Here is a 21474-nt window from a genome sequence, read left to right on the forward strand (position 1 = left end):
ATCAATTGACCAACCCTTAACCCTATCGCGTTAAAATCATTTCCCTTACGACGCGGTTCAGGTGTCCACCGAGATGCGCCATTTTTCGCTCACGGCCAAAGACGTCGACGCCGACGACACCGGCTCTTCTGCGACACAAGCTCCTTAACGCTGTGACGTTAAACTGTAAAATTTGATTAAGCAGCAGTTCTTAAGCAACGTATATATATTGAAATAAATCAGAAATCGAAAAAAACAAAACGAAAAATAAATGAAATAAAAATCAAAAAGAGAAATGAAAATAAGCAATAAATAAACATAAAAACAGGAAAACAAAATAAAGATTACAGAACAAACCACCACCAACCGCCGACTTCGCCCTTGTTCCCATCTCACGGGAAAATACACATTGCTCCATTTTGTCCAAGAGAGCAATGGCGTGCTTTCTTTCGCATGTAAGGATAAAACATGCTGTACCTTTTATTTAGCCATCTGAGACACGATAACCATCCGCGCTGATATTAGACACCTTTACCATACAGCGTACCATGCTACCATTACCGTACCACCGTGAGTCCGGGCGTCGTCAGTGCGCATGTGCAGATAGCTTGGAGGGAGCCAGATGGCGCCACGTACCCGGCGGCTGCGCGCGTGCCTGGCGCACTGGCGCATCGGTGATGGCCTGACTCTCGAACACTGGGGATGGCCGCACTCCCGAACATCGTATGCTAAAGGTGTCGAATAGTTTGTGAACTCGATTATAGCTAGAGCCGCTTCGGAGACGGCGACCACCTTTGTTAGAGAGGACAAAATGTCCATGACTTGTCTGTCTAGTTGGCGTTTGCTTAAGTGGTTATTAAATGACTCTTTATTGGGCTGCTTTTTGGTCACAGATACCTGAACAACTAGGCGGAGTAGATAGCAAGAAAGTGTTGAAGGGTCCTTGGAAAACAGGATTTCCGCTTCCAACGGCCGTGGTGAACTTAAAAGTGGCAAAAAAGCTCTTATTGAGCCTCAAATGTAACTACGCAATCTCGAGCAATGTAGAAATCTTTGGACGTAGCTGCGGTCAAGCTAGATAAAACTATCCACCGGTCGCGTCAGGAAATGTTAAAGCCGCGTAGCAGCGGCTCTGAGTAAGAACAAACAAAACACCGAGAACCTTTGCGGGATTGCCCTGTTTCGAAGAAAAGTCGATCAGATGCCTAAAAACAAAGAGGTGTCGAAAAAAAAATCGCCAGAGACACTAGAGACTGGTTACGTGTATGCATTACGAAACATTACAGTCCCGGGGGGAATCGTTTAAAAGAAAGGATGCACTGCTCGCGATTGAGCCCATGCCTCAGCCTCCGGTTCGTGCCTCTGCAGCATTGCTTCCACTTCACCTTTCCGCAACTCGACGTTGGCCGCACACTTCTGTCGCGTCATGTCCAATTATCGCTTGCGCAGTTCGTCTCTATGCCGCTTCAGCCGTTACAGACTAGCTTTCCGCGCTCTTACCGTAGCAGTGATTGTCGGTGTTGCTGCCGGCCTCTGAAGCCGTCGTATAGCATTTATCGACTCCTATGCCTTGGAGCAGTAGCCTACCTTCGTGGGCACCCTAGTCTTCTTGTTGACGTAGAGGTGGTCGCCTCGCAGGTCGCAGACGTTGACGGCGTCGCCATTCCATCACACTGCATCACACACACACCATCAACACTGGAGTCTGAAGACAATGACGCACGGGCAGCAGCGAAACCCTTCGCAGAGACACTTATGACTCCTATTGCGTGAGCGCTGCTGGCACGAATAACTCATGTGTTGAGTGGTCTGATACATCGCCTGCTGCCTCCGACGCTCCGCCCCTTCCGGTACTTTTGCACACGGCGCATGCTTTTCGGCTATTTCTACTGCGACGCCCTCTCCGGTAATGTTTCCTCGCAGCGAAGCTGCTCGAGTCACTTCCCTCTCCACTACTCGCCAGGTTACTACATAGCCGCGTCGTTGTCAACCTACCCAAGAACATGCTCCCTGGCGACACGACGCACGAAGTAAACGCAAACACCCAGCATTGGATTTCTATCGTGCCGACGAACACGCACACGCCACACACGTGGACGCGGCAGGGCAAGATGCAACAACCTACGTGGTCCGTGCAACCACGCCGCAATCTACCCTTATCTCCACCTCAGTGGTGCCTGCCCTCTCCGCCACCGCAGGGGAAGAGACAGCGATAGCGCTGGCCCTAGCTGACCGCCGTACGCGCACAGCCATCAGTGATTCAATACGAGCAGTCCTAAATTACACAGCAGACAGCATCTGGATTCCTGTCGCACGCATCCTGCGCGGCTGCACTCCCGGTTGCTAGATTAACCCAATCTATGTACCCGCCCGCGCGGGCAACGCTGGAAACGAAGGGGCCGAGCGACTTGCCCAGGGATTAACAATTCGGGCAGCTAGCTAGCCCCACGTGTCCAGGCGCCCTCTCTCAAGCCCCCCAACGTTTACCGGCGTCACCAATTTTCATAAACAGACGAGACGCCGATTCCCGCCTCGACCGAGCACAGACCATGCTGCTCCGCAGATTCGAGATGCACTCAATTCCTAGACACTCAAGGCTACCACTAATCACCGATGGGAATAACAACCCACATGCCCAAATTACAACCGAGGATAGCCCGCCGCTCAGGCGCACATATTTTGGGGTGGCAAAATATCCTTCCCCCACGGGTCCACCTGCCAGCATCCTCTGCGGGAAGCTGGGACCAACTCCACACCGACGTCGCCCTCCACCTGGGGCCACACAGGACCCACTTGCCTAATTCCCGACACCTGTGGACCTAAAGTATCTATCTCTTTCTTTACATATTGCCATCTCGATGGCCCTTCGATTTTTTGTGCCGCAATGAACACTACGGGCATTAAAGTAATAATAATAATAATAATAATAATAATAATAATAATAATAATAATAATAATAATAATAATAATAATAATAATAATAATAATAATAATAATAATAATAATAATAATAATGATAATAATAATAATAATAATAATAATATTAATAATAATAATAATAATAATAATAATAATAATAATAATATTAATAATAATAATAATAATAATAATAATAATAATATTATTATTATTATTATTATTATTATTATTATTATTATTATTATTATTATTATTATTATTATTATTATTATTAATATTGTTGTTGTTGTAGTTGTTGTTGTTAATTAGTTTGGTTGTAAAGGAAATGGCGCAGTATCTGTTTCACATATCGTTAGACACCTGAACCGTGCCGTAAGATAAGGAATACGGGAGAGAGTGAAAGAAGAAAGCAAGAAAGAGGTGCTGCAGTGGAGTGCTCCGGAATAATTTCGGCCACCTGGGGATCTTTAAAGTGCACTGATATCGCACCCCACACGGGCGCGTTAGCGTTTTGCTTCCTTCAAAACGCCGCCGCCGCGGTCGGGTCCGAACCCGGGAACTCCGGATCAGTACCCGAGCGCACTAACCACTGAGCCACCATTGCAGGTTTAAAATAATGCGACATATAAAGCTTTCGCCTTGGAACAAAGTGCATTAATAGAAACGCATGGCTATAGGAGCGCTCATAAAATGGCTTTCTACGCACGACACGCTCCACTTCTCTTCGGGGTCGACGTCGCTTGTATCTAGCCACTCCATCATGAACAACTTCAGGTTCCTGCTGACATAGTAGGCGAATCATCTTGTACGACCCGAAGTAGCGGCGAAAACATTTTCACTCAGTCCACAGTGGCGAATGGGTGTCCAAACAAAGATTCGGTGTAGCTGGCCTGCATTCTATGTGGTGTCGACGTCGATTGTGATGAGAATCGAAGGTGCGCTACTCGTCTTGAATGCTCAACCAGACATCGGGGTTTTTCTGCGCACTGCATACGCTAAACAGAAAGGTGCAAAATGTAGTGAGGTGTCCTCTATCACACTACCTTTTATGATATCGAGTGCGCTAGATTACAGATGCTCTCCTTTTTGCTTCAATATGGGCGTATTCGCGTTCAGAGTGGAGTGCAGGCCCCGTATTCCTAGTTTGTGTCGGTGACCCAGCACCAGAGTAGTATTTGAAAATCAGAAAAGAACGTGTCTGTGAACGCCAAGAATGAAGAACCGCAAATGGCGCCGGTGCTTACTTGATTAGGTACCGCTAGCTAATGCATTCAGCGCACGAAAAATTAGTGGTCCAGTAAGAGGCTTCTGCTTAACAAATTCAACGTCTAAGTGGAACCCTTGCTTGCATTCAACGCTGAATGTGTACTGGCGGCGTAGAATCGAAGTTCTAATCAATGTCACATTAGAATCTGAGATTTAGGCGAAGCGGAGATATTATTGTTACTCTTCATATTGATATACCCTGCTGACGACGCGCCGCATAAAATAAAAACAAAATCCGTGTGCTGTACAAAGAAAATTGGCCTTTGAAAAATAGGTTACCCGCCGCGGTGGCTCAGTGGTTAGGGCGCTCGACTACTGATCAGGAGTTCCCAGGTTCGAACCCGACCGCGGCGGCTGCGTTTTTATGGAGGCAAAACGCTAAGGCGCCCGTGTGCAGTGCGATGTCAGGGCCCGTTAAAGATCCCGAGGTGGACGAAAGTATTCCGGAGCCCTCCACTACGGCACCTCTTTCTACCTTTCTTCTTTCACCCCCTCCTTTATGTCTTCCCTTACAGCGCGGTTCAGGTGTCCGCCAATATATCACACAGATAATGCGCCATTTCCTTTCCACGAAAACAATTATTGTTATTATTAAAATAGGTTGCTTCAGGAAAGGAAATGGTCCAAGAATTGTCTAATCTCGGTAGACACCCCAAACGCACCGTAAGGGAAAGGTGAAAAGTGGCAGTGAAAGAACAAATAAAGAGTTGCTGTAGCAGGGGCCCAGTTTAGACCACCTGTGGATCTTTAATAGCGCAGAACACGGGCGCCTTGTCTTTCGTATACACTGTCATTTTCATTATGCTACAAGAACACGGCAAAACTGAAAGCAAAATTTGTTCAGTGCACGCTACCCGCCGCGGTGGCTCAGTGGTTAGGGCGCTCGACTACTGATCCGGAGTTCCCGGGTTAGAACCCGACCGCGGCGGCTGCGTTTTTATGGAGGAAAAACGCTAAGGCGCCCATGTGCTGTGCGATGTCAGTGCACGTTAAAGATCCCCAGGTGGTCGAAGTTATTCCGAGGCCCTCCACTCCGGCACCTATTTCTTCCTTTCTTCTTTCACTCCCTCCCTTATCCCATACGGCGCGGTTCAGGTGTCCAATGATATATGAGACAGGTACTGCGCCATTTCCTTTCCCCAAAAACCAATTATTATTATTCAGTGCACGCTAAAGATCCCCGGGTGCTCAAAATTATTCAGGAGCACTCCACTACGGCACCTCTTCCTTTCTTCGGTCCGTTTCTTCTTTATCCCATCCCTTACGGAGCGGTTTAGGCATCCGCCGAGATGTGAGATACTGCGCCTTTTCCTTTCCCCAACAACCAATTTACAATTTACATTTTTGAAGAAAGCAAATGACGCAGTATCTGTCTCGCAAGTCTGGGTGGACACCCGAACTGCGCCGTAAGGGAAGGGATAAAGAAGGAACTAAGAAAGAAGCCGCCGCGGTGGCTGAGTAGTTATGGCGCTTGGCTGCTGGGCCGATAGATGCGGGTTCGATCCCGGCCGCGGCGGTCGAATTTCGATGGAGGCGAAATTCTATAGGCCCGTTTACTATGCGATGTAAGTACACGTTAAAGAACCCCAGGTGGTCGAAATTTCCAGAGCCCTTCACTACGGCGTCTCTAATCGCCTGAGTCGCTTTGGGACGTTTAAACCCCCACAAACCAAATCAACCAACCGAACCAAGAAAGGAAGAAAGTGGTGCCGCAGTAGAGGGCTCCGGAATGATTTCGACCATCTGGGGGAATTTTACGTCCACTGACATCGCGCAGCCCAATGGCGCTTTTGTGGTTCGGCTCTATCAAAACGCGGCTTCAGCCGACTGGATTGATCGCGTGTACTCTGTCGTAGCTGTCGAGTGCCCTTATTGCTTAAGAGCCGAAGATTCGTGGTCTTGGCGGACAGCAAAATTCTTCATCACCTTCGCATAATCTTCATATTAAAAAAAATTGTAGGACGCTTAAGCTTCGCCTTTAAGAGTGGAACGCGACAGTGTGTTCCAACGCTGCCAGGGAGTCCAGGGAACGCCATTGCCCGTTCGGCGCGACACCTTGCCCGTTGGACAAATCGCTCTGCTACGTATAATAATAATATTAATTGGTTTTTTGGGGAAAGGAAATGGCGCAGTATCTGTCTCATATATCGTTGGACACCTGAACCGCGCCGTTAGGGAAGGGATAAGGGAGGGAGTGAAAGAAGAAAGGAAGAAGGAGGTGCCGTAGTGGAGGGCTCCGGAATAATTTCGAACACCTGGGGATCTTTAACGTGCACTGACATCGCACAGCACACGGGCGCCTTAGCATTTTTCCTCCATAAAAACGCAGCCGCCGCGGTCGGGTTCGAACCCGCGAACTCCGGATCAGTAGTCGAGCGCCCTAACCACTGAGCCACCGCGTCGGGTCTCTGCTACGTATGGTGAAACGGACGCGCGGAGCGGCAAATCACGTAGAAGCGCTGCCAGGCGCCTTGCCGAAACGCGCGAGACTCAAGTTGAAGTCTTAGTTCATCGGTACATAGTTCTCTGCCAAAGCCGATGCCAAGAACGCCGCCATAGCCTCCGCGCCGAATTAACGGGCAGCAAGCCGCAAGCTTCGTGGTGAACACGCTTTCGGTGAGTGCTGCGTTGTTCGCCGCTCCCCGCGTGATTCCTGCGTGCCCGCACTGCCCTACTGCGCCCAAACTAGATATATGTCAGACGCGTCACTTCCTTTCCAGAAAAATACATTTTCATTTCATTTTCCTTTCCTTACCGCGAGCTCGAACCCGACTACGGCGGCTGCGTTTTTATGGAGGCAAAACGCTAAGGCGCCCGTGTGCTTTGCGATGTCAGTGCTCGTTAAAGATACCCAGGTGGCCGAAAATATTTTGGAGTCCTCCACTACGGCACCTCTCTTCCTTTATTCTTTCACTCCCTCCTTTATTCCTTCCCTTACGGCGCGGTTCAGGTGTCCAACGATAAGAGACAGATACTGTGCCATTTCCTTTCCCCAAAACAAATTATTATTATTATTATTCTTAATAGCCTGGCAATTCGTGATTCGCTCATCACACCTGTCTTGATAAGGACCTTAGGAGACTAATAGCAAAGCAAAATCGAGTACACACAGGCAAAGTTTAAAGATGGCCCTTCAAAATATTTTAAAGATGTATAAAGTTTTAATAGCGTTAGCTCTCATTCATGACGTTTCTCGATTTCGTGGGGTCTGCTACCACCTCCCTTCGGCGTGAAACCGACGAATTGAAGATGGCGGCCACCCAGAGTAAACGATCTATTAACCTAGTTGGTGATTGATTGCTGACGTCATTAGTATATCGAATTGTTGAATGATTGCTGAAGTCACAGATTTTGGGACGTCAAAATTAACTAGTCACGCGACTATGGTTACTCGCTTATACTAATTAATTAATGAGGCCATCCTAAAACAAATTAGATATTTGGAATCGTTTAGATGAGTAGAACTCGTTAGATACCAACATTAGGTAATGAAGTCAATATTTAGTTATGGTTAGGCTTAAATTCATTGCTTATAATTATTTTACCAAAGAAGTCGCAATCTTACTAGTGGCATTTCGTAATGGGCTCGATGAGTACAACATGTAAGACACCAGTATCGCCTAATTAGGTTAATATTTACTTATGGTCAGGCTTAATATGTCGGCCATGACGTCACACTCGGTAGCTCACAATTTCGTACCTCAGGGCGAATTGTGGTTTAACGGGCACTTTTTATCACATAATTTAGTAATGCGCCGATTCCCCGGGCGCCGGCTTAAACATCAACAGTACAGAACCCTGACAAGTTTCGCTGCGGAGCGGGGACCCCGCCATCTGCAGCAGCAATCCACCCGCCTAGCGGCTGAGGCCGCAAAGAAGCAATGAATCTTCACTTGTCCTTAGGCTGCGGAGGATTCCCTACCCGCGACCCAGGCTTGCGTGCCGGGACCGCGGATTTGGGGGCTCCTTTTCGGAGGGAATTAATGTTTTCAATAAAATAATAACTTAATAATTAATTAGTTCATTCATTTGGGGTACCTACCGCCTTACGGTAAGCAAAAATGACCCTCCAAATAATATTAATAATATTAATAATAATAATAATAATAATAATAATAATAATAATAATAATAATAATTGGCTTTTGGGGAACGGAAATGGCGCAGTACCTGTCTCATATATCGTTGGACACCTGAACCGCGCCGTAAGCGAAGGGATAAAGGAGGGAGCTAAAGAAGAAAGGCAGAAAGAGGTACCGTAGTGGAGGGCTCCGGAATACTTTCGACCACCTGGGGATTTTTAACGTGCGCTGACATCGCACAGCACAGGGGCGCCTCAGCGTTTTGCCTCCATAAAAACGCAGCCGCCGTGGTCGGGTTCGAACCCGGGAACTCCGGATCAGTAGCCGAGCGTCCTAACCACTCAGCCACCACGGCGGTTGCCCTCCAAAGAGACGAAAAACTTTTCGGCCCAAATGGGTCACAAAATACACCCGACCTCAAGGCGGAAGGCGCCGGCTCGCCGTGAGTGACTGAAAGTACCCTAATCTCGTGGCAATGCATCGCATGGACCAGAAATGGCGCTACTAAGCAGCTAACGCTCGTTACTCCGTCTTCCAGACGGTGGCGACATATATGTTTCATTCGCCTCGGAAAGGCAGAGTATTTTCTTTCGTATGCGAAACATGAATGCATTTACTAAATGCAGATAGCCGCTCATTATTACCACGCGATGAAAGTAAGCAGGAAAATAAATATCTTTATTTTGTTTCGTATATTTAGCAGCAACTGTCATGTCATGAATAGCTCATTTCCAGTATCCTTCATGACGAAATCATTAAACATTTTTATCCGGCCTGTGCTTACATATGAAGCGGAGACATTGCCTATACTTTCGGAAAGCCTTGTAGTTAGGTTGCGGGCAGCACAGCGGACTATAGAAATCAACATGATAGATGCCAAGTTGGAACACAGGAAGAGAGGAGAATTGGCCAGAAAACACACTCGGCTACATATTAGCGTATTTGAAATCAAGAAGTAGTAGCAGTAAGTGGTTTGAATAGAATAATAATAAAAATGTGAAGAGAGAGAGCGAAAAACATTTATTGAAGTATCAATGAGATTAGCGGTGGGCCGGAGACGATAGGGCATTTACCTGACGCGACAGCCCTGGTGGCCCTTAAATGAACTCTCTCTCGGCGGAAACAGGCTCGGGTGATATGGTCCCGCTGTTGGCAATTGAAGCATATTGCCGAACGGAACTGGCAATCCTCTGATTCGTGCCCTTTCGCACGAAATAATCCGTGGCCGGTTTCTTGGGCGATACGCCTGTCCTCCCATCGCATGTACGCTTCCGTCAGGGGCTTGGCTCCTTATCTGCTGCGCGCTCGCTTCTGCCATTTCAGCTGATAGCAAGATTTCCTCTGCTTCACTCCTCGTCAGCCGCGGCTTCGCCAGCAACTGTCGACGCACTCCTGCGCCCACAAACGATGCTATGTCGCAGCATTCGATCCAGCGTTGCGCCAAAATTGCATGTGTCCGCTATTTGACGAATGGCAACTATGAAGTCTTTGGCAGGTTCGCCTGGCAGCTGGTCGCGTGTAAAGAACATGTACGACTGTGATATTTCGTTTAGTTGCGGTGAAAGGTGCTGCTGCAACAATGCGAGCACTTGGGCGTAAGAAAGTTCGTTCACCTTTTCTGGCGCGCATCGACCACAAAGTAAATCCACGGTGTGGGTCGTCAGCGCTGCAACCAACAGGGCCCGCTTCTTCTTGTCGTCCGTGATGCCATTGCCTTCAAAGAAAGCCTCCAGTCGAACTTGGTAAGCTGGCCACTTGTCTCTGGTCTCGTCAAACGGCGGGGGGCTGGCATTTCCCACGGTGGCGAAGGCTGCGGCGTACTAAGAGGGCAGCCCGATGATCCCATTCTCGTCGCCACTGAAGAATCCGCACCATACACAGCGGTGGCTGGGCCAAGACAACGTTTATTGCTTTGAAGCGTGTTAATATAGGCTTTGTGCGAAACGGTTAGAGAAGGAGTGTGATGAGGACTGTGGCGATAACAGTTGTCTACTTCTATGTCCGTGTGTTTTTGTTGCGCCCCTGTGTCCTCCTGAAAAGATATGAACCAACACGCCCAAATACAAGTACTTCTGAGTGTGAGTCACGCCGATATCGGGCGTGAAGCCATTCCGACGTTGCACTACTCGTCTTATAATTTGTGCGCATTGAGTATTTGCTGTGAGTATATATTTACCACTGTCCACCATGGCCTCACTGTTTCTCATTTGTAACTCAAATCTCATCATGTCATCTTCTTGCTGCAGTGTGATTGCGTTTTACGCTTCTTCATTCGATGTAGATTGGCACTTAGTCCATAGATTGAGCATGCCCACCAGCTGTAGGCCTAGTAAAGGGGCCTGATGGATTAAAAATAATCACGAAGAAATTACACACATAGTTATAGGACACCACTGGAAGCTGGCTGTCCTGCCATTAATTGGCGGTATACCATCTGGTGACCTCCACGAAGTGGCCGCGTGGGATAGCAGAGTTTCGCGAATCGAGATTCCGCGGTTGGTGGGGTAGAAAAGCTCTGCCTCCTGCCATAATTTTTTTCCTCGGTGAGAGGACAAAAAGTTTTCTTCCAACAGCTCCAGTAAGTGCCAATGGATACACCAAACAGAGTATAATTGAATATTTATTCAAAGGTTCACCGTATAAAAATTAAAATCGCATTACAGCCATCGCTGACATGAGAACTGATTCACTGCAATCCGGATTTGGAACCCAATCGCAGCCTTGGCAGTAACGACACAGGCATTGTCAAAAATATGATCTGTACATGTGCTGCAATGACAAAGGGTTAAGAGTGCAAGTCAACAGAAAAAAATATGCTTTGAACACTGAATGAAAATAAAAGTTTCTTAAACCTTGTATTGTGCAAAAAAAAAAACGGTTACAATACCGGTACCAAAAGCCGAAAAACAAAAATCTAGAGATGTTCAAGCACTTGGTAAGTGCAGCCATTCCCGTGCTGGCCTTTTCAATGGGAGACGCAGTTCGATTCAGCTCAACCTTCGTTTTTCTCCGACGCGTGTCTCCGTTCGGTTAAGTCCTGGGCGGTGCCTAGTGCATCCCTGCGAGGCTCCTGGGCGAGACGGGATGCAGACAGGTGTAGAGGATGGAGCCCTGAAAGGAGAGGGCGCAAAGCATTCATGGGCTGTGGAGATGGATCAATGCCATAAACTAGGTGAGGTGATTAGCACTTCTCGAAAATAAAGGTCGAGGACCTGTCGCGACCCTCAAGTTTCTGATCGTAGTCAAAGGAGAAAACGTTGAAAATGTGAATGTAAAAACAGGTGCTAGCAGAGAAAAATTGTTAAAAGTATCCGGAATGTGTACTCTTGTAGAACTGTCTTCCACGCATTCCATGAGCGGAAGCTTCTGAACAATCAGAGTTGCATTCCACCGTGCCAAGTTCTTAGTTGCACCCGCGCCTGAAAAGCCACATCGATGTATAACGAGTCGTAGTAGAATTCACGGAAATGTTTCTGAAATGCAGCTCAGCTGGTCCCATTGTAAACCTTTTGAAATCCGCCTGTAACAGGAATCCATGTTGAACACAGTGCAGAGCCAGCATCGCAGGATGCGAGAAACCGCGTCTTGCGTCTTAGAAATCGGAACATTTAGTATATACAGGCCGGCTGCACTAAGGATTAGTTCTGTAATTAACGCCAACCCGTGCAGAAGCCGTTTTGTGATGTTACCACTCAAAACCCATTTCGCATCTTCGATTTCTACGGTTACAGGTATACGTTCTGTCTTTGCTGACATAATTCTGTGTGCCGATAATATGCATGCACAGCAGTTTTTCCCAACGTGAATTATATCACGGACAAAAAAGAACGACTCAAAGGTGATGTTGTAGACATTGTTCTTGCGAGTCAAAGCCATAAAATTTTCTTCAGTGAATAAAAATTGCTGCAACATCCTGCAACAAGCTCTCTTATGATGAAATTTTCATGTCAACATTATTCATATCTACTATGACACGCTTCCCTGTCGTCGCAACCAATCTCGGTTCTGCTAAATCAAACGGAAAAGCTACAGAGAATGTTTAATTCATTTGAATCAGTGTGAATGGACAAATCGTGCTACGTAGGAGGCGACGATGAGCAGGAAGTGCGGAGAGAAGGAGCGCTCGCGCTAGGCGAGCTGGGAACAGACAAGGCATCCGAAAACGGACTACTTTATTTGCAACGGTTTTGTAAGAAGGCACGATGTTCCTTTTTGAAACGAACTAGTGCAGTCAGTAAAATGATTTCGTGTTCTTGCGAATTTGCTCGCACAAGAGTAAAGAATGGTCGATGCGTAAAGTTAAGCTTACACCTAGTGTGAGATGCCTTAGGCGTCAGCACGCACAAGCCTCCGCACGTACACAGAAGCAAGAAAGCCGGGGAAAAAATCACTTAACTCATTAAACATGTGGCCACATATAAATGACTCAATGGCGCTATTTCAGCCGATGTGCTATAGTCGGATACAACTCAAGTGGCAAATGCAACTCAAGGAGCCTCATTCCAGTCGACGGTGTCTACCGATTCTCCACCTTCACCAACTATCCCCCTGTGGACCTTGACCCATCCCTCTAGACCTGCTGTGTAGTCGCATACAAAATATCAAAAAAGCGCATTTTCCCCGTCAACGGACCCTCTTCCCAGCAGTGGCGTCGGTCAATTCTTATCACCCTCTATGTGAGACAATGCAGGCAGCGGCGCGACAATGCAGAGGCGACTATCCCCGACCTTGCAACGACTGGACTATCCTCTTTCATCTTCCGCTTCAGGTATTGTTCACACTGGCATGGCGATGAGAATCTGCCGACGCCAACTAGTGCGCTGAATTTTCCTCCGAACACTTCCTAAACGCTGTTATGTTAAAAATATTTCGAGCTGCTAACCAACCCTTGGGAAGCAGGACACGACAATGTTAAAAGTCAGTTAGGCAGGGATAGGAAACTCTCGTTGGTTTCGGTTTCAACTACTTCAGCGCACCTGGTGACTGAAGGAGACCTGATGTCTAGAATAAAATAATAATTAATCGTGGACAAGCGCGCAGCGTGACAAGCTAATGTCGGTGGCTGAACTGTCTGAGGCAAAGGGGAACGAAGTTGCTTTCTTAACGGCGGTCGGGGTTCCAGTCGTTCTCAGGGATAATTTTTTTTCAGCTTGATACCATTGCCATGACAACGCTACGACACTCCAGTTGGATTTCTGCCGCCCGCTACAGGAGGAATTGGCGCTGACGTCTGGATTGCCTGGACTATGGCATATACAGCTAATTTCGCGCCCCTGAATTAGCCCTCCTTCGCAACTCCACAAGAACCATTACTCTGTACTATCGAATTCGTCTCAAGGCCTTTTTCTTCTTAAGAAGCGCTACTTCGCTGCTGCTCTGCCCAAACAGCCACCTCATGCCCTCAGTCCCACGACTCGACGCGCCAACCACAGAGCAGTCGAAACTTTCTACGCGCTCTGACTGCTGCGCAGCTGACACCCGGCCAACCCCTTCGCTCTCCGTGCCTGACGTCATGCCCCGCTCTCATTTGTTGACGGTGGTGTGACGTCACGACCGCTCCCGAACATTCCCAAGTTAGTGTGGCGACGAGCACGGCTTTTTTTGCCGAACATCAGCTATCACGCTTTCGCGTTGAAAAAAGAAACCATGATTGAAACAGTACAGCCCACACACAGACAGAGACGCAAGATGAAGCGTACCTTTCATCATGAGCTCGTGGTGCATGATGGCTGCGATGCTCGGCCGCCTAGCGGGCTCCGGTTGGAGAATCCACCGGATGAGGGCGCTCGCTTCGGGAGAGACAGTCGAGGGGAGCTTGAATACGTTCCAATGGATTTTATCCAAAGTCCTCTCCCCTTTGTCGGCTACTTGAAGGGGGGATACCCCACCAGCAGATTGTACCTGAGGAAAGGAGTTTGCGGCCTATCAGTGTCCGCGAGAATCCGCACCGTCTGTGGCGGACAACATCTCAGCCCGAAAAACTAGAAGGATTGCGGGCGCAGCCATGCTACGACACCCCTACCGACCAATCTCGGCGAAATAGCGGCGTATAAGTGCGGGCAAAGAACGCTTGTGGGGCAGGAAAGTGCCCGGTTTTGAAGGTGGAGAGCATGACATCTCATTATTTTAACATCAAAAGCGGCCTAATAGCGATTATTATGGACAATATTTCTTTTGCGGCAGAGGTAAGTTCCTGGCAGGAAGATACCCATGATCGGTTGGGTACCTGGAAATCATGCCAATATGTTGTCAAACATAGTTTCTCGAGAAATTAGGGCCACTTGCGGTCTGGTGGCCGGTGTCTGCGAATCCCAACATCAAAGGCGCAACAGCGAAAGCACTTTGTAGACGACTGCACGCCAAGTCAGTGGCAATGAGGGTTGCAAATGAGAGTTTGGGCTCGTGGCGTAATTTAATAATTATGAGAAGCACCTTGAACTGGCAGATGAGATAGGAAAGAAGGAAGAAGCGCATGCGGTGTCTTCTTCTGCGTTCGTTTGCGTCTCGTCTAGTCTGCGCTGTTTGGCACCATTACTATAATTAGCGCCCAATTTACTGATGCATAGGTTTTCTTGGAACTATAAATTCAAGCACCTAAGTGTTATGACACTTATCACAGACATCCGCAAGCATCAGTCTTGTAACCAGTTGCAAACAATTCTGCGCAATCAAGTGAGACTCACGTGAGGCACCCGACGGCCCAGATATCCGCTTCGTAGCTGTAGCCCTTCTGGGTCAGCATCTCGGGGGCCATGTAGTTTGTGATGCCGCAGATGGACCTCTTGAGTTGCCCCGGGTAGTGTAGGCGGGTGGCGAGTCCGAAGTCTGCCACCTTGAGTTGCAAGTCCTCGGTGACGAGCAGGTTTCCGAGCTTCAGGTCTCGGTGGATGACCTGCTCCTGCACCAGGTACTCGCAGGCGAGGAGCAGCAGGCGCAGGAGGTACCGCACCTCTGCCTCGGTCAGCTTCTCACGGCACTTGCGCACCTCCTCAAGAGACTGCGGAATAAATGCGGTAATGAAGCCTGGGGAAGACTCTTGAAGGATAGACGCGCTTAAGAACATGACAAAGAAAATGGGGTCCCTTAGGAGTTAACTAAAGACATGTAGCACACTTTTTCAAATCACGCAAATCTGGAGAAAGCTTGATTGAAGTAATTGTTTTTCGTGATAGAAAACACAGTGCTCACTCGAGGGCACCAGAAATTGCAGGGCTGTTTTCGAAGCAACAAATGAAGTTTTCAGCTTTTGACTGTGCGCTAAACTACGATTCGAGAGCGCAGAATTCTCGCAGAAATTTCCGCAAGAAATAAAGACCCAATTATACACTGGAACAACCTAATTTTACAGCAGCGGTTTGGCTGATAGGCAACCCTAAATATCATATCATCAGGCCTTCAAAAGTAAATAAGTACCATCAGTTGTGTAGGAGACGAAAAGTAAAAAAAAATGATGCCACATTTCTGCTGTAATGTTCTTTGGGACAGTTCTGTTCGCTTTGTACAAGGTTTTCTTTGCACTACAGTTTGCAAGACTCCACACCTTCCGCGGAGACGGCTGTCAGAGGATTCGCTAGTGGCGCTCCCTGGCTACCGTGCATTCAACACACGCTGATAATGTCAGGCCGGCGTCACGCACTCAACGATTCTCTTTCATTAATAAAGATTAAATGAATGAAAGAATGAATGAATGAATGAATGAATGAATGAATGAAAGAACGAGCGAACGAACGGGTGGAATCTTGCCAGGAGCGCGGTCTGAGCAGCCCTCGGAACAATCCAAGCGTAAACGGCTTCGTTGATTGAGCATGTTGTCTTAAAACAGCAAAAATAACAAGAGCGAAGAGGAGCCAATCCGCAGCGATGTCTGGTCTTCACTCTTGCGTGTTGCGTTCTTTCCAGACGAAAACCGCGGCCGAGTCGAGAGCGTTTATTTACGACATAAGAGAGTGTCTTTTGCCCCTGAGAACGCGTACCGCCTAAAGCTACAGAAAGTATTGTATAGCATAGGCTTTCATAAACCGGACGCTCACTGATCTTCGGCAGAAATATTAATAATAATATTAATTGGTTTTTGGTTAAAGGAAATGGCGCAGTATCTGTCTCATATATCGTTGGACACCTGAACCGCGCCGTAAGGGAAGGGATAAAGGAGGGAGTGAAAGAAGAAAGCAGTAAATAGGTGCCGTAGTGGAGGGCTCCGCAATAATTTCGACCATCTGGGGATCTTTAACGGGCACTGACATCGCACAGCACACGGGCGCTTAGCGTTTTTCCTCCATAAAAACGCAGCCGCCGCGGTCGGGTTCGAACCCGAGAACTCCGGATCAGTATCTTCTGCAGGGGAAATGAAATCTTCGGCAGGGGAAATTCGGTGTTGTGCAAAATGAAATCTGACAGCTATAGAAAGAACTTAAACACGCTATCAATCCGGCCACGCGTTCGAACTTGGCTTGCACGTACTCCCTCGCGGATGAATATTAATGACGACGGCGATAGCAAAAATTAATGTGGATTAGCTCAGCTTATATAGGATTTACAAAGCGAAAGATGTCGGCGATCACTGTGTTCATTGGCGTTGGCGTTGAAAATGGCTTTCAGGAAAGGAAGGTGTGGATAACTGGCTCCCTGGATATGCGGATGCCTCACTGGAGCTTTGATAAATGTGGCGGTGGTGAGAGAGAAATATGGCCTGAATGCATGAGCGCTGAACGCGTTGTGACGGACATGCGGCACTGCAGCAATTGCTAGGCAGCAGCGATCATTTGGTGATCAATCTCTTGCGATCAACCATTAACTTCACGCCACCTCCCAGGGTGGCAGGAAGGGCGCGCTGGCTATCTAGTGCGCGGAATGCAATCAAAGCAGGCTTTTGCAGTTGGACACCAACGCCACGTCCACGAAAGCGAGATTGGGGTTTCCACTGATGACCCGACGCGGTGGCTCAGTGGTTAGGCGCTCGGCTACTGATCCGGAGTTCCCGGGTTCAAACCCAACCGTGGCGGCTGCGTTTTTATGGAGGGAAAACGCTAAGGCGCTCGTGTGCTGTGCGATGACAGTGCACGTGAAAGATCCCCAGGTGGTCGAAATTATTCCGGAGCCCTCCACTATGGCACCTCTTTCTTCCTTTCTTCTTTCACTCCCTTCCTTATCCCTTCCCTTACGGAGCGGTTCAGGTGTCCAACTATATACGAGACAGATACTGCGCCATTTCCTTTGCCTCAAAAAACCAATTATTATTATGTTTCCACTGGCCCACGGAGCTAGTTGTGCGCCTTTCCTTTCGTGAAAATGAATGGCCTTTGCAAAGTTGTGAACGCCAATGAACTCCATGAACGCCATCGGCTCACTCGTTTTGTTTGGTTTTTGAGGAAAGGAAATGGCACAGTAACCATCTCACATATCTCGGTGGACACCCGAACCGCACCGTAAAGAAAGGGATAAGGAAGGGAGGGAAGGTAGAAAGAGAAAATTGAGAGTTGGATGTTGAGGAAAGGCGCGGCGGAACACCTGTGGATCGGTGGTATTAGTGGCGCATGCGCAGTAGTGAGTAGGTAACGAGGGAGAGAGAAAATTTCGCGGCGAGGCGCACGTTGTGACGTCATGTGCCTCCTCGGAGTACCGCCACGGGTAAATCGCAAGTTCGCGGCCAGTAAAGCTTTCGCTTTTGAAATCCCACCTCGAGAGGCTGGCAGTTTAACACTTGGGGAGAAAGGCTGCCTGTCAATGGTGCGGCTTCACGATAAGAAGGTATTCGTGCCATGGATGGTGAATTGCCGCCTGGGCATTGGGCGTAGCCCATAGTGACACCGCTAGCGACTCGATGATAAAGCGGAGCTTGCCAGTTGTAAGCGAGGGAATGAAAGCGACATAGCAAGAAGGAAGCCCCGAAGTTTAACGGATAAGGCTCAATGTGGATAATCTCCTTGCAAAGAGAGGTGAAGGGGTCATCTAAACGGCCAAGAAGACTAAAGTGCAGAGCGCTACGCAGAGAAGCGAAATTAATTCTAAAAATGGTTTCGTGCCGACAGCGCAAAATTTCACCTGTCGGTGGGTCTTCATACAGAAGAGGGCACGATGGACGGGAGACGAGGAGCAGGCCCCGCAAACTCGGTCTATCAAGAAGAGCTTCCAACGAAATGCGCTTGAGGAGCCTTCCCCTTGAGTTCCGTCCCGTGCTGTTCGGTCTACTTCCTCTTTCTGTCTTCACCTTATAACGCGGGAGCATCATGCATGCAGTGCCCCCATGTCGTCGGCGACCGTTTGACCCTTCGCAACCGCGGAGTAGCCGGCAGGTACAGCGTTCAGGGTGGTGTCGTACGCGCGTGCGTGTGTGGGTGGTGTGTGTGGGTGGCAGTAGCACCCAGAGGAAGTATTGCTTTCGCATTCCTACACGTAAGCAGTGTTAAGTTTATGTGCCGAATTTTTTGTCTCTGGTTTCCTTAAGTTTAATACACACCAACTAGGCCGTATGGCTACTCTGTTGGTGTCTAGTTCGCGCTGTTCTAAATGTGATCTTGCAGTCTAATTATTGCATGGATGCAACCGTGAGCACCGTGGTAAAAGCTCAGTGGCTATGGGGCTCGGCTGCTGACCCGAAAGAAACAAGTTCCATCCAAGCCACTGCGGTGGCTCTTTCGTGAGGCGAAATGCAAGAGGCCAATGTACTCCGCGAAGTCAGTAACCGTTAGAAAATTGAGGTGGTCGAAATTTTTCCGGAGGCCTCCAATACAGCGTCCGTCACATCCAGAGTTGTTTTGGGACGTTAAGCACCATTAAGCGGAATGAAAACGAACCTTGATGACATTAGCCGCATTTTCGAATGAACGCAAAGAAATTAGGTGGACATGTATAGCACCGAAACCAGGAATGTTAACACACCTGTCTTGTGCACTGCTCCAAGATGATGTAGACATTCTTGGCGTCCTCAAAGTGGCCGTGGAAGCGAACGACGTGCTTGTGGCACAGAGTTCGGTGGATGTTGAATTCCTCTTCGAGCTGTATACAACAAGTTCATTAGTTACATCGCCAAAGCTTGTATTAAGCGTAAGCAAAAGAAAGAATTGTGATGGACTACAATGCTGCTAATTGTTATTAATAAAGCCTTACGCTGAAACGAAAAAAACCATAACTATTATAAAGGTAATCGGTCACTAAAGCGGAATATTGCAATATGCGGCTCTACTTTTATTTGTCTTGCCACAATGGATTAAAAATGTTGTCCCCTGCTTGAGATCACCTTCTGCAGATAAAAGGTTACAGAAAAATACATGGCAGCATTACAAGGACAAGGAAAGATTGAAGTTTGCCTCTCTCGATACGGTACTGTGTCAACGGTGTTACTTCCGACGAAAAGGGAGGTTAGATAAGCATTTGAAAACGCCAGCAAAACCAACCCACAGGGGCCGTATTCTGTAAGGACCCATTATCCATATCGAATCTATTTGGTCCATACACGACAGTCACTGTTGTTCGGTGATATTGCCGCGTCTTTCAAGCGTCCCTCGGAATCGATGTCACCATTGGCTCATATGGGATCGGATCTCACCGTATCACAGCCAATGGTTTGGTTGCTTCCAACTGATGCTTGAAAGCCGCATAGTATTACTCCAGAACAGCGACCTATAGCGAGAGGTCTAAGCGGATTCGAAATCTACACTGGATAATGCAGCATAATAGAAAACGGCCGCAGGGCCCAAATCCATGAAACGTTTGCGTTTGGTATCGGCTGTCTTTGACGTCTCGTCATTTCGACCTAAGCATGGGCAGAGGAACATTGTGACAGGGTGAGGGGCAGACAACAGCCAATCAGCGATTACACCTGCTTTTTTTGCATTCGCTAGAGGGCACCACTCATTTTCACCTTGCGCGAGGATCCTATGCCACAGCACCACCTTCGTTACTTTCGTTTTTATAAGATTCTGTGTGTCTGCCCGCTTCGCTGCGCCTGAGTGACCAGAAAAATTGGCTGGGGTTCAGCGTGGCTTGAGCCTTGTTATCCGTACAAAAGCTTGGTTATATATGGTCTCCACTGTCTTAAACGAAAGGTCAAGGAGGGGTACCCAGTAGGCACACGATCCCCTGGTCATACTACCAGAGGTTGGGACATACCACAGCTCAGCTTGTATGTGACCTTGTGAGTATGGAGTGAGTGTGTGTGTATGGACCTCATGAGGCATTGAAGGTCATTGCCTCATGCACATCGAAACGGGATGTTGTACCCCGAGGAGTAGAGCTCTCGGCCTAAAAGCCACAAAAACAATCTTTATGACCACAGTGTGGAAGTAAGAAAATTTCTTCAAATATAGAAGACACAGAGTGATATAGGAACTCACGTATTGCCAATCCATCTCCGATTTAAGATGACTCTTGGAGACAATTTTGCCTGCGTACACCACGTTCGCTTTTTTGGCCACGAACTGGTAGCACTGCGAACATCCACCCTGAAAAAGAAATGCCAGTCTTGTTGCAAGGACATCCAAATGACGGGCGCATGCTTTCGCACTGTGTTTCTGAAACACTCAGGCAGTGGATTCCTTCACTCGAATGCGAAATCGGCTTGATGCCTAAGGGCTAAAAATAGACCACAGCATGAAATTCAAGACAGCTGGGACTAATACAAGCTGAACGCAGGTAAGTTTCAGTGGTATAATTCAGTTCGCAAAGCATAGTAGGCAGCATTATTGTAACGTGGTGGTGACGTTGAAGAACAGAGTAGCAATACTGTGAAATACAAAACTAACTTTTATTGGGCGAACCTGTGCCCACAAAAACAGGCTAAACTTACAGCACAATGGTAGCGGCGAACACGGTCGGCGATCGTCGAACATCTGATCCACGGGTCAAGCGCGTCGGCTGTTATATAGCAGTCGTCGAATGTTCCAGACTAATCGTTAGGACCCGCGTGCCTTCCACAAAGTTCTACACCATTCGCGTCAGGCGATGAAATCAGATAACATAAGGTTCGTCTACAACAGACAGCGAACAGAAGCATCGATGACTCGCCAGAAACTTCGGATAGATGCAGGCGCATCCCGCGCTGTGCGATAACACTTGTTAGGCGGCGAAACGTGGCCGCCCGATAAAGATAAGTACACGTGTCAATATGGAGGCAGTTCCTAAAATTTACAGGAAAAGTGCAAAAACATAGTGTTTCAGCGGAATTCTCCTGTAGAGTTTCTCAATAGGCTTTTTGAGGCATTAAGATACCTTTTGTTAGCATGGTACGTAAT

The 21474-nt window shown here is 48.0% G+C and overlaps 1 protein-coding gene and 1 pseudogene across 1 annotated transcript; both read right to left on the reverse strand.

The window, feature by feature from the left end:
• Positions 1 to 1176: 1176 nt before the first annotated feature.
• LOC144109716 (uncharacterized) lies at positions 1177 to 13969 on the reverse strand (annotated as a pseudogene).
• A 547-nt stretch (positions 13970 to 14516) lies between these two features.
• On the reverse strand, positions 14517 to 20592 carry LOC144109717 (serine/threonine-protein kinase PLK1-like). Its single transcript, XM_077642514.1, has 4 exons — positions 20578 to 20592; positions 19124 to 19240; positions 14929 to 15242; positions 14517 to 14547 (listed from the first exon to the last, which is right to left on the reverse strand). The coding sequence occupies exons 1-4, from the start codon at positions 20590 to 20592 to the stop codon at positions 14517 to 14519; spliced, it is 477 nt and encodes a 158-aa protein (XP_077498640.1).
• Positions 20593 to 21474: the final 882 nt, after the last annotated feature.

This window comes from Amblyomma americanum, chromosome 11 (assembly GCF_052857255.1).
Source record: "Amblyomma americanum isolate KBUSLIRL-KWMA chromosome 11, ASM5285725v1, whole genome shotgun sequence".
In the NCBI taxonomy this organism is placed as follows: domain Eukaryota; kingdom Metazoa; phylum Arthropoda; class Arachnida; order Ixodida; family Ixodidae; genus Amblyomma; species Amblyomma americanum.